This window comes from Mastigoproctus giganteus, chromosome 11 (assembly GCF_048544385.1).
Source record: "Mastigoproctus giganteus isolate SK-2022 chromosome 11, ASM4854438v1, whole genome shotgun sequence".
Classification (NCBI taxonomy): Eukaryota; Metazoa; Arthropoda; class Arachnida; order Uropygi; family Thelyphonidae; genus Mastigoproctus; species Mastigoproctus giganteus.
The window spans coordinates 145621566-145635066 of NC_143585.1; the positions used below are offsets into that span (position 1 = coordinate 145621566).

Consider the following 13501-nt stretch of genomic DNA (forward strand, 5'->3'; position numbering starts at 1 on the left):
CACTGATAAAATTATGTTGTGCATTTATGACAGAGCTAATTTCGGTTCATCCACTGTAGGTGTTATAAAGTCTTAATGGGTTAAAAAAAAAACATCACCAAAAAAGAAAAACATTTAGTCTTTACAATCTAGTACCCCTTTTGGCTAAAATCTATTATTTGGATACCACTTGACTCTGTGGAGTGGACGTGGGCATGGAACGGAGTGATTGTATGGTCGAGTTCTGTGATTATTGTGAAGGAGAAGGAGGGGTGCTTATTCCCCCCATCCCACTGTTTTAAAATCGGAAAACGAGTTCCCAATTTTAAAACAGTGGCAAGTGGAGGGATAAACACCCTAGGCCAGGGGTCGGCAACCTTTTTTGAATGAAGAGCCATTGATCTTTAAAAAAAAAAAAAAAGAATCTAGAGAGCAGTACCTCAGCTCAAGCTGGGAGGAGGGGGGGGTTAGGAAATGGAATAGAGTTGGAAGGTGTTTTATTAAAAAAAAATATATTTTTTGAAATATTATTTATTAATACTGAAAAACCAACAACCACTGAATTCCAATATACGGTGCACTATTATAATTGGCTGTCAGAACGGGGGAAAGCAGTGATTGACAGGTTTTGACTTCGCCCACTGACTGCGTCCCCTCTTTGTTTTAGGCGGACATCATGTGACACAACATCACTGTAGCGCTAAATGCGAAATTCATTGCATATACTTTACTTTCATTTGAATGCTGGTTTCTGTTCTGTTCGGTGATCTGCTGGTGTTAATGTTACTTTTCTACTTGCCACATGGTCCTGAGTTTCTGCGTCGTTATCCCATTCCATCCTGCAGGTAAACGGTTTCTTTGTTTTTTGCTACCATGTGTTGCCGTCACATTTTCTTATTTCTTAGGTTCTTTTGTGTTTTTTGTCTGTGTTTTATGTATTTTTTTTGCCTTTGTTCAGTCCCAATGGAGCGAGTGAGTGCGAGAATGTTGAATATTAAACACCTAGTATTGTGTCAGTTGCGTTAAAAAAAAAAAAAAAATCTATGTTGCTGTTTTGTGGTTATGCAAAGGGCAATTTTATTGTTCACTGCACGTATTAATTGACTTTCGTTTCTGTTTAGCGAGAAAAGGTTAGGTTTTTATGACTTCAGCAGGGATTCAAGCTAAAAATTGGTTGTTGGATGAAAAAAAATTATAACAGCCGTCATGTTTTTAATCGACTTTCATTTGTGTTTAGAAAAATGGTTATGTTTTTATGTGACTTCGGGAGGAATTCAAGCAAAAACCAGTCATTGGACGAAAAAAAAATTATAATGAGAGTCATGGTTTTCATCAACTTTCATTTGTGTTTAGTGAAAAATGGTTAGGTTCTTAGGTCACCTTTTTATGCAACTTCGGGAGTTATTTAGTGAAAATTGGTCGTTTACTGCATCTCATTAGTTTGTTTCGTTTTGGAAAAAAAAATTGCTGTATTATTTTTATGTATAATTATTTTAGTTGTTGCTCCGAAAAAAAATTTCCGTATTGCCGTTAATTTCGTAGTTTTTCAGCTCCGCCATACTGTTATGTCGCGTGACATTTGCCACGTGCGGTCGTCGAGAAGAGGGGGAAGTCAGTGAGTGGGCGGAGTTACGAACCGTACGTCACTGCTTTCCCCCTCTTCTTCTCGACGTGATTTTCAAAGGGGCACCGTGTTCTGGAGAATTATTACCAACGTAACAAACATCCAATTAGGTACGAATTAATGTGACTTTTTGCTGCTGAACTTCTTGAGCGAGTCTCTGAACATCAGGCGAGTATGCCATAATTTTCATCTTTAAACATGCTGATAGACTCACATTGTTCAGATGGTTTGTTGATTTATTTTTAAAATAGTTCATGTTCGAAAATATTTGCCCGCAGAAATTCGTCGAACCAAAAACTGAGAGAAGTGCAAACGCAAATAATTTCAAATTTATGTACGTGTCCAGTAAGCTACTCCACGCATCGAACACAATTTGGTCTTGCTTTTCAATTCATCTATCGCCGTCCATTTGTGTAGAATTGCAACTTTTGCCTCTCCAAATCTCAATTTTAAGGCATTCTTGCATTCCACATGTCCTTGAATTTTAAGTCCTCTAACTCCATTTCAAATTGTGCTTCAAGTGGGCTAAAAGTTAAAGAGCCGCAGGTTGCCGACCCATGCCCTAGGCATATTAACCTAGTAGAGTAGGAGAAAACAGCGAGTGGCACCTACCAATCACTGCCTTCTTTCTGACTTTTAGTCGATGTATGGAGCGGTACTCATGATCTGAATTTTAATACCCCCTTCCGATTGATCGTTACGAGTAACAGTGATTGACATGCCTAGCCCCCTATGGTTAGTTACAGTGTTTATCCCCACGTTGCCGCTATTTTCCGATTATAAAACAGCGGCAAGGGAAGGATAAACACTCTACGACTAACTATAGCGGGCTAGGCATGCCAATCACTGCTACTTGGAACGATCAATAGGAAGGGATACCAAACTAAAATTTTCTTATTTTAAAATTACACATTTCTAAAACAGAACAAAAAAAAACAAAAAACTTACTTTAATATTCCAACCGGACTTATTTTCGGACAATATACAATGTTCAGCACAGAACGCATTATTCCTTACAGGTGTCAATCTACAAAACCGTTTTTTCCGAACAACATAAAAAGAACAATGAACCTTGTTCATTTGTCTGTCGTTTTGCATAGTATTCTATCTCTTCAAACTGTAGCAGGAACTATATACAATAAAGCACAGAGAAGTAAGATAAGATATGTTACTATTCTGTGCAATACAATTCTGCTACATCAGTAAACTTTCTCAATCTCATGTGCACAAATCAGAATGGAAGTAGGTAGTTAACACTAAACATTCGTCTCGCAGACAAAATTAAAGTAATGCTACAGCGAAAACAGTTCAAATCGAATATATACTCACCCATATATAAAACAGAAAAATACATGTTCTCTAAGTAAAATAATATTTCCAATAACTTTTCCAATAAATTTCGAGTTTCTAATGACGTCATTATTCATGGCGACGGTGTGAATTCTAGTAGTGTGAATGTCGTTATTAGTTTCCATTTCAGTTTAGTTCGTGATAGGTTCTTGGATAATAATTAACCAATCATAATAACAATTTTGAACTGTGAAGATGATTATAACGCTGAAAACTTTACAACAACAAACATTTAAAATGGAAATTGACCCCTCTGAGACGGTAAGTTTATTGCTGACTTCGGCTGATGGGATCAGAGAACGAGAAGAGCAAATTGCTTGCAAGATGACAGTGCTATTTTATAAAAGTTTTTTTTTCCTTCTTTCTCATTTTAATCCATGAATAATTTACTTGCAACCCCATAAACTCGTCAACAGCAGACATTTAAATGGGAACTGAGGCCTCTCAGACGGTAAGTTTTTTGCTCGCTTTTGCTAATGGGATCACAGAACGACAGACTTAAATTTCAAGATGCCATTCCTCTATTATTATTAAATAAATGTGTAATATACTTGTCGTATGAAATAGCCATTGCCACAAAGACAACCACATTCTTTCATTGATGTTTGCATTTTAGGTTGTGTTGAGTGAATTAAATATTCACATTCAGATTTGGTCAGATTTTTTAGCACTGATTTGAAACCTTTGTTTACAAACGTTGGTTCCTTTGTGCAGTAGCGTAGAAAACTAAATATTTGTTTTACAGCATGAATAATAATGCGGGTGTTTATTTTTATAAACGATAGGAGGTTGGAACATAAAGGACCTAGAAATCACATAAGAATATGTACACTAGGTATGTACAAATATTCAAAAAAATCATAAAAATTGAAATCGTAAGCAAAGCAAAACAAAAAAATACCTTCTGTGTCAATTTAAGTTTTGATATTTCTTTAAATTACTTATTTAATCCAAAAAAATCTCAAAATGAAATATATGTTATTAAATAGACAAACTGTAAGTGTGGGTGTCCTTCCTTTTTTTTCTCCTATTTTTTAACCACCTTCTTCTAGTGTGACATCTGAAAGATGTTACTTTTTTAAATTTGTAAATGAAATCAAATCCTCATATGTACTTTTACCCACCAATATTCCCTAACTGTTTATACAGTTCTTTTCATTTCAGTAGAGTATGAATTTCAAGACAAGTTTATGTGTGGTATTTAATAGATGCCAGTCAATCAAAAGCATTTGTCTTTCTTCTAGTCAATTCCCATGTGGCATCCATGAGACACCATCAGTAGATGTCTGATCTTGCAATAGTGCTTTTGTTTACCAATCTGAACATGAACAGCTGACAAAAATAAGACATTCACGTTGTATCTGTGTTTTTCTCTGGGGTAGGAGTAACCTTAAATTGTCTTCTCATTTATCTTCACTCAGTATTTTTTAATTGAGTTTGGCAAGTCATAATAGACCACCATTTTCAATTTAGTAAAAAAAATGTAAAAATATTTTTAATTAAAAAGTTTAATTTAAAAAAGTTTTAATTAAAAAAAAATATTTTTTTTAAATTAAAACAGAGGGGTGCCTCACAGAAATGCTGTGTGTACATCTTTGTTAAATTGAAGATACAAGTAACGGAGAGTTAAATTTCCAAATGAAATCAAATGCTTCTGCATATCTTTGCTCACCAGTATGTTCTACATAGTTATACAGTATTTTTTGGTTTCAATATATGGTGAATTATGAATAATTAAATTTTTTGTTTGGCATTACAGGTGCCAGGTGAGCAAAGTCATCTTTCTGTCTTCTAAAAAATGCCTATTTCCACATGGTATTTGTGAAATACCAATAACCATTATTTGATCTTGCCATGGAGTTTGGTTTCACTGGCCTCACAGAAACAAAATTCAAACAGTTGACAAAAATACAGACATTCGCGTTGCATCTGCCAGACTTATGCAAGCATTTGAGTTTTGATTCAGGGAATATAATCTTGAAATTTTTAAAAAATATGAAGAAAACATTTATTATTATTATTATTGGTTACTCTTGTTTATTTTTGTTCGAGTAATAAATGAATGCCATTTTCAATTCAGTAAGAAACATTTTTTTTTATAATTAAAACAAAGCATAGGAGGGAGTATATGATGGGAGCCCTGTCGATCAATTCGGCCCTGGAAGGATTGTGCAAGGCTCAAGGGGTAGAATTTTTTTCAGCCTGGTCTGTACTTGTTAACAGGAGAGACTGCTTCTACAGGGATGAGATACACTTAAATAGAAAGGGTGCAAGAATGTTTGCTGATGCTATCGAGGCAGTGTTAGGTGGGTCGGAAAACTGCTAGATTGGGGGGGATACAAGTACTAACAGTAGCCATTGGCAGAGGGGAAAGTGATTCTTGCACTGCTTCTATTGGAATGAGCCACAGCCTGGAAAATAAGATGCAGGATATTTCAGAGACTGCTGGGAATCATTGGGGTACAAATAAACGCATAGGTTGTGTTAGGGTAGCTAAGAAAAAGAACAGGTGCATGTATACTTGAGTGTACACCAATGCTAGGAGTTTAGTAAATAAATTTGATGAATTTGAGGTATTGCTCAAAACATCAAAGGCAGATATTGTGGGGATTTCAGAAACGTGGTGTCACACAGATATAAGGAATGCAGAACTGGTATTTGGGGAGTACAGTGTCTACAGAAAGGATAGACAGGATAGGAAGGGAGGAGGGGTTATGCTATTAGTTAAGAAATACATAAAATCCAAGGAAGTGAAGCCAGTCGACATCACTGGGCAGTGCAGTGTCGAGTCAGTTTGGTGTGACATAAGCATTGGGAGATCAAAATTGAGAGTAGGAGTGTGCTATAGGCCTAATGACTCTGATGAGTATAATAAGAAACTGTACGGGGAAATAGTGGGCCAGTAAATCAGAGAGTCTTATTATAATGGGGGATTTTAATTTCCCAGATATTAACTGGAATTTGGGGGCTGGTCACTCACACACTAGCAGGGCTTTTGTGGATTTACTGGATGATTGTTTTCTACATCAGCATGTTCGGGAGGCAACTAGAGGGAGTAATACTCTTGATTTGATTATCAGTAGTGATTCTTCATGCATTAAGAATCTGCAGGTAAATGAACCACTAGGTGGCAGTGATCACAGTGTGCTGAAGTGGGATTTACTCAAAGAGGTAACTACCATTAGGGGTAAAGGGAAAGGTTATTGCTTTCGTAAAGGCGACTACGATGGACTGAGACAGTATTTAAATTCTATACAGTGGGACCAACTGATGATGTTACCAACAGCAAATTCAAAATGGGAAGCATTCAAAGAACTTATCTTGGAAGCTATTAGGCTTTACATACCAACTAAGAAATATTGTTCAAGGTTTAGGGCTAAGTGGATGTCAAATGAACTAATGAGACATATTGCAGAGAAGAAAAATGCATGGGATACATACAAATTAACACGCGACACAGAAGCCTATGATAGATACAAGTTGATCTGTAACCAAGTTACAAAGGAGGTTAGGCAGGCGAAGGCAGATTACGAGAAATCTTTGGCAAGGCATGCAAAGAAAAACAGCAAAGAGTTCTTTACTTATATAAACTCTAAAAGGAAGGGGATGGGTCAACTGTTGATGATCCTGCTCAGGTAGCTAACAAACTGAATGAATATTTTGCATCGACATTCACACATGAGGAGTTATTCTGCGAGGGGAATGCCAGAGGTGTATTCAACTCTGGCAGTAAGCTAGAGAATCTTGTAATAACTGAGAGTAAAGTGGAGGAGAAATTGTTGAAGATAAATACAAGAAAGGCACCTGGGGTGGATCAGATCTATCCAGTCATATTAAAGGAGCCATAATTATGAGAGCTTCCTTGGACTCAGGGGAAGTACCCATGGACTGGAGATGTGCAAATGTGACCCCAATTCACAAAGGAGGATCAAAGGGCGACACAAGTAATTATAGACCTGTTAGTTTAACTTCTGTTCCTGGAAAATTAATGGAGGCACTGGTTAAAGAAGCACTGCAGGATCATCTAGACAAGACTTCAGTTATAGCTCGGACACAGCATGGTTTTGTTAAGGGGAAGTCTTGCCTGACCAACTTGATTGGATACTATGATGCAGTCACAAAAGAACTGGATGCAGGGAATAACTTTGATATTATATACTTGGATCTTAGAAAGGCTTTTGATACTGTTGCACATGGAAGACTGCTGCACAAATTGGAGCAGTGCGGCATTGGACACAAATTGCTGCAATGGATAAAGGGGTGGTTGAGAGGGAGAAGACAGAGAGTGGTAATCAATGGACACTGCTCATCGTGGACTATATTAGTGGAGTCCCTCAGAGTTCAGTATTGGGTCCATTATTGTTTTCTGTATTTATAAATGATATTGATGATGGTATATCAAGCTTAATATCCAAGTTTGCAGACGATACGAAGGTTGGCAGGGTTGTCAAGGACACTACTGACACTATGCTACTGCAACAGGATCTGGAAAGGTTGAGCAGATGGGCTTGAGTGGTGGCAAATGAAGTTTAACATTGACAAATGTAAAGTACTACATATGGGAAACAGCAACCCCAGAGCAACGTATCAACTCTGTGGTGCTACACTGACAGTGTTAGAGAATGAAAGGGACCTGGGGGTGGTTGTGCAGGCAGATATGAAGTTTTCTGAGCGGTGTAGATGGGCTGCAAGAGTAGCTCATGGTGTATTGTCGATGATATATAGGAATATTTCTAGCAGGGATAAGGAGGTGATTATTCCCTTGTATAAGGCAATGGTCAGACCACACCTAGAGTACTGTATACAGGTCTGGAGGCCTCATTTCAAGAAGGATGTAGAGATGCTGGAACGAGTACAGAGAAGGGCAACAAGATTAGTGAATGGAACAAAGGGGTGCTCTTACAAAGAAAAGCTTAAGTTTTGCAAATTACAGTGTCTGGAGACTAGGCACCGGCGAGGTGATCTGATAGAGGTGTATAAAGCCTTGAATTGTTTGAGCATGCTCAATGCTGATGGGATTCTTCCTCTTGCTCAGAATAATCACCTGAGAGGGCATAAATTCAAATTGAGGAAAGACAGATGTAGGATAGATGTGAGGAAATTTGCCTTTAGCCAGCGGGTGGTTGGTTTCTGGAATAGACTTCCATCCCTTGTCGTGGAAGTTGATAGCCTAAATAAGTTTAAGGCTCAGCTGGACAGGTATTTCGAACGAACAGAGGGGTGAAGTGGAAGTGGTTATTTTTTATTTTTTTTTGGCTGATGCTGCATAAGCTTGCTTTCTTGCATCAAATGCCTCTACTAATGCTAATGCATAACATCTCATCAGATAGTATGAATCAGAGCTGTAATACTCAATATGTTCTACGTTGATAATATTAGTAAATTAATAAGAGGAGTTTACCTCAATATAGTACGTGGAACACTTCCGTATGATACCCTCCAGAAATTAAAACGGAAAAAACGAAAAAATCGACAACTTACCAATATATTAAAGTGAAATATAAATAATTAAATAATCAATTTAACTCAATTCAAAATCAATTCAAAACAATTAAAATTCAAATTACTTTAATATATTGGTAAGTTGTCGATTTTTTCGTTTTTTCCGTTTTAATTTCTGGAGGGTATCATACGGAAGTGTTCCACGTACTATATTGAGGTAAACTCCTCTTATTAATTTACTAATAACATCTCATCATACACGAATTAAATTGTTCCATTTAGGGATACAAGTCATAATTTCAATGTGCATTTTAATGAAGATTTGTAACTCATTAGCCCATAAGTGAGTATGAACGTATAGTACTATATTGGAGAGAAAAACAAAAATTACATCTATTGAGTTAAGAAACCTTGTAATTTCATATAAAGAAGGGAAAACTCAGCAGAAGCTATTCTGCTATAAAGTGTTTCGTAAAGCGATGTAAAGAAGAAAATCTTATTGTTGATAAACCAAAATTGGGACCCAAGTTTTTGTTAAATGAATAAGATTAATGCTGTGTTAAGAGAAGTGCACAAAACCCATCATTAACGGTCTCCTAAGCTTGCTACCCGGTGAAATTAACTTTGGAAAGAATTTTTCAAGGAAATGATTATAATAGTTGAGTAGCAAGGATAAAACTGTATCACCAAAGTAAATAAAAGGAAATTGTTGCAGTTTTCCCAAAGCTTCTTCAGAGAAACTCTTGAATTTTGAAAAACCTTATTTTTGTAGATGAGAGTAAATGTTTTCAGATCAGATGAAAGAATAATGGTGTGTAAGAAACCAAACCAGGAGCTAAACATAGAAATTCTTAAGCCAACTGTCAAATATGCAGGAGGTTCAGTCGTGGTTTGGGGTTCAATGTCAGCTCATGGTGCAGGGAATCTGCATTTTTTTCGAAATAACCATTGATATATACATATCAAAATTACCATTGATACATGTATCAAAATAGCCATTGATACATATCTTGATATATTAAAATATAGTATCATAAAAATGAATTTCAGATAGTTTGTGTTTGCATAGTACAGATAGAAAAACAAAACCCAAGCTTCTCTCGTACTGGATGCTACACTGTGGTAATCAAATTTCATGTCTTATGAAAGACACTAAATTTAAGATAAATCTTAAAATAAACCTGAGAATAGAATAATTATTAGTAGTGAATATAAATATATTCACTACTATTAATTCTATTCTCAGGTTGTATTGTATTTGCTTTTTCGAAATTTTGCACATGTAATTTGAATTGGAAAATGATGTTTGTTTTGTCCAAAACATTTTTTGCAATTTTTAGCAGAATTATTTTTTTGTTGTTTATTTTAAATAATAAAAGGTGTGAACAATGTTTTTAATTTAAAAATTTAAACTTAAAACGTACATACTCGCATCTGGTGTGTATGGACTTGGCACACCCAGGGTCCTGAGCTGGATATCATCATTCTTCTCTTTATTGGTGATTCCCTTCCCCCCCCCCCTCTCTTTCAGGGTTACTCAGAAGTTTTGGTTTTTTTTTTTTTTTTTTTTGCCTGGTGCAGCAAAAGCCTTAGGCTTCCTTGCACCATATGGCTGATAATGATACTGTAATCCATAACGAAAACAAGAAATATTGCCATTGTTTAGGCAGAATGCAAAAAACCCTAAACATTTTCAAGAAATCAAAAGACAGATGAGCACCACCACCACTGCAGGATTAACAGGCTCCAGTTGTCATTTTGGTTTTCACAGTGTTTGTTACACCAGACTGACCCAGTAGTGGTTGCATCTCAGTTTAGTGCAGTTATTGTTGTTTGGATTTTAGGAGCATTAGCAACTAAGGCCATATAGGCAACCAGTGTTGTTTTTTTTTTTTTTTTTTTTTTTTATTAAAAAAGTTTCTCGATCTTATGAATTCTACTTGCAGTATACCAATTACTTCATTGTGTTGAATGTTTTATTTTTTAACAAGAAAATTAATTATTTAAGTGCCTTGCTTTGCATATCTTATTTTGAAAAAAACAAAATATATTAATTCTACTGCTTTTTTTTTTTTTTTTTTTTTTTTTTTGTCAAAATAAAAATTATTATACCCATATAATTAAAACATGAAATTAATGGGCTGTTCCATTTTTCAGTACAGACAACTGTTAAGAGTGTATGAACTTTCATGTTGTGCATATATTAAAAAAAAAAAAAAAAAAAAAATTCTGTTTATACTCCAGCACGACAACCAAGTCAGTAGAGTTTACAATAAATTGTCAATACAAATATTTATCGTATTCAGTAGTCATGGGCTTGAACCCTGGTCCACTCAAGGAACGCGTGCTATGCACTCTCACTCCTGACCACTCTGCTACATCAGGCCTAAATTACTAGTTATATATTGCAAATTCATGCAGCAAAATATGTTAAAAGTTATAAAATGAAACTAGTAAGCACTTCAGTTTTAGCGTTGATAAAATCATTCAGTGTGTGAAAATTCAAATCTGCACACATGCGCATATTTCTGCCTTGTAATTATGTAATAAGTAAAATGATTAGAATCTAACTTAATAAGTAACTATATATATATATATATATATATATTTTTTTTTTTTTTTTTCATCAACCAAAGTGTTCTTGTCAGAAATAATTACAAGAATTATTGTCGTTAAAGAACAAACCTTTTCATAATTTTTGTATATTTTCAGTTAATTAATTTGGGAAAGAAAATATATTCCTCCCAAGAATGAGACTACACTTTATTTAGAAATTTGGAGCATGAGTTTATTTCCTTGAACAAGAACAGCCTGGGAACTCCCCCCCCCCCTATTATTAGGTTTTATTTGTTGTTACTTGCAGAAACATTAAATTAATAATGCCACCTCCAGAAAACTGATGAAATATAATATCCGTTCTGCCTACGCTAAAGAAATTCTTCATATCAAACAAAATACGGGAGCATCACCTGTCAGGGGACACGTGGCATGTGTCTGGTTCTTTTGTACAATAATGCTATGAAAAACAAAGTGTTACTTCAAAATCAACCTGATTAAAACTAGGTCATTATTTAGGAAAATAGAGAAAGTTTTAGTCATTAATTTTCAACTTAAAAAAAATGCACAAACCTTTTTCTTGTGTCACCTGACAGGTCTCATGTTATAATTCCCAGGTTAACCAGAAGCATTCATGCTCTTCACCCTCCTTTCTTGTCTTTCCTTTTTGTTCATGTTATAATCACTATATTCGTCCTCATCATCCAAGTGATACTGTTTCTTTTATACCTGTAATATCAGCATTTGATGACTTAATACTTGAGACTTTTCAAATTTATTTTTTAAACTCCTGCCATTAGTGTAATGCACCAAATGAGAGGAGTTTAGAAAATAAATTTGTGATTTTAGCAACTGATATATAGCCTGTGTAATTGCCAGTTACATCAGATTATTAATTACCAGCATTGATTTCATCTCTGACATTACAGTACTTTCAGTTTGATAACCCATGCCTGCACAAACAGATCCTAAAATTATGGTATTCTTTTCTAATACCATATTTTTAGGATCACAAGGTGCAAACAGGTTCTAAAAGCAAATTTTAAGAAAAAAAATTTATTACGTGTTTTTGAAACAAACATCCACAAGTGCTTACAAAACAGAATTTCTCTTCTTTTGCATAATGAAACTTTTTACCCATTGCAGAATCTTAAACACTGATTGACATTGTCACACTGCATTATCGATGCTATAGTTAGAACTTTCTTTTTCCTTAGTAATAGGGATTAGGAAAGTTAAAATCCCTCATTATAAGACATTTTGATTTGTCCCACTCTACATCTCTGTTAGTTTGTTATACTCATCAGTCATTATGCCCTTATAATACACTCTTCTCAGGTTTGTTTTTTCCAGTGCTTATGTCACACTAAACTGACTCATCATTGCACTGGCCGCCCATGTCCACTGATTCACTGCCTTATATTTACTGTGCTTCATAAGTAATAGCCTAGCCCCCCCCCCCACCCACCTGTCTTCACATTGTACTCCCCATATTCAAATTCTGCAGCTCTTATGTCTGAGTGACACATTTCCAATATTCCTAGATAAAAGGTATAGGTTGCAGTTTGCCCAGTGCTTCTTCGGGGAAACTTTTGAATTTTGGAAAAACATTATTTTTGTAGATGAGAGTAAATTAATTGTTTTTAGATCAGTTGTAAGAATAATGGTGTGGAGAAGTGGTTCCCAACCTCTTTTTACTTGCAAACCCTTTCAACGTAATATTTTTATTGCAAACCAGTAAACCTATATTCTCCGAAATTGTATAATAATTCTGAATTTTTATTATAAAATATTTCCAGTACTATGTTTTTATAAGCGATATTGTGTAATAATAAAAATTATTATTAAATACCTATGGCATAACAAATGGTCTTTGAAAATGAAAAAAAAAATTTAGTATTGAAAACATTTATTTAACACAATATGCTATGAAGTAGTAAACTAATTATAAGGAATTGTGGGAAATGTGGTTTCTTTCGTTGGCAGTTCTTTACTTTATTGTTTATTATCAGTTATATTTTGTAGTTTACAAAAATATGTCTATGTAAATCTAAGCAGACACCATTACAGCATTTTTAGAGTGAACCTCCTGGAACACTCTTGCAAACCACGCCCAACTGCTGGTGTGGAGGAAACCAAACCAGGAACTAAAAATAGAATTTCTTAGAACAATGTCAGCCAATGGTGCAGGGAATCTGCATTTTATCGAAACAACCATTGATAAATATATGTATATATATTAAAATAAAGTATCATAAAAATGAATTTCAGATATTTTGTTTTTGAAAGATTTATTGTTTTTGCAATAGTAAAGATGACGGAAAAATCTCAAGATTCTCGTATACAGGCTGCTAGACCATGAGAATCAAATATCATGTGCTATGAAGGGCACCATATTGGTGACTTAATCAGTACTTCAAATGCATTAAATTTATTTATTATATGCCTAGCATTAGTGTACATATAAGTATACATGCACCCATACTTATTTAGTTATCCTAACATAGCCCAGGGAAAACCACACCATCGGAAGTTTCCCAGGACTGCACC

At 35.0% G+C, this 13501-nt stretch overlaps 2 protein-coding genes across 8 annotated transcripts in view; one reads left to right on the plus strand and one right to left on the minus strand.

Moving 5' to 3' along the window:
- Positions 1 to 2810, minus strand: part of LOC150078498 (tRNA:m(4)X modification enzyme TRM13 homolog) — a 376145-nt gene extending 373335 nt beyond the window's left edge. For all 3 annotated transcript variants that reach the window (XM_090385143.1, XM_090385144.1, XM_090385145.1), the window contains exon 1: positions 2552 to 2810. In XM_090385143.1, the coding sequence (XP_090241269.1) occupies positions 2552 to 2701 (150 nt within the window). In that variant the 5' untranslated portion in view covers positions 2702 to 2810. The remainder of the gene's footprint in view (positions 1 to 2551) is intronic.
- A 232-nt stretch (positions 2811 to 3042) lies between these two features.
- Positions 3043 to 13501, plus strand: part of LOC150078499 (lysine-specific demethylase RAD23A-like) — a 280618-nt gene continuing 270159 nt past the window's right edge. For 2 of the 5 annotated variants that reach the window (XM_090385152.1, XM_090385149.1), the window contains exon 1: positions 3123 to 3214. Coding sequence is in view for 2 of the 5 variants with exons in the window: in XM_090385146.1 (XP_090241272.1) it covers positions 3149 to 3214 (66 nt within the window). In the remaining 3 variants the exon portion in view is untranslated. The other 3 variants (XM_090385146.1, XM_090385147.1, XM_090385151.1) reach the window with 3 other exon arrangements.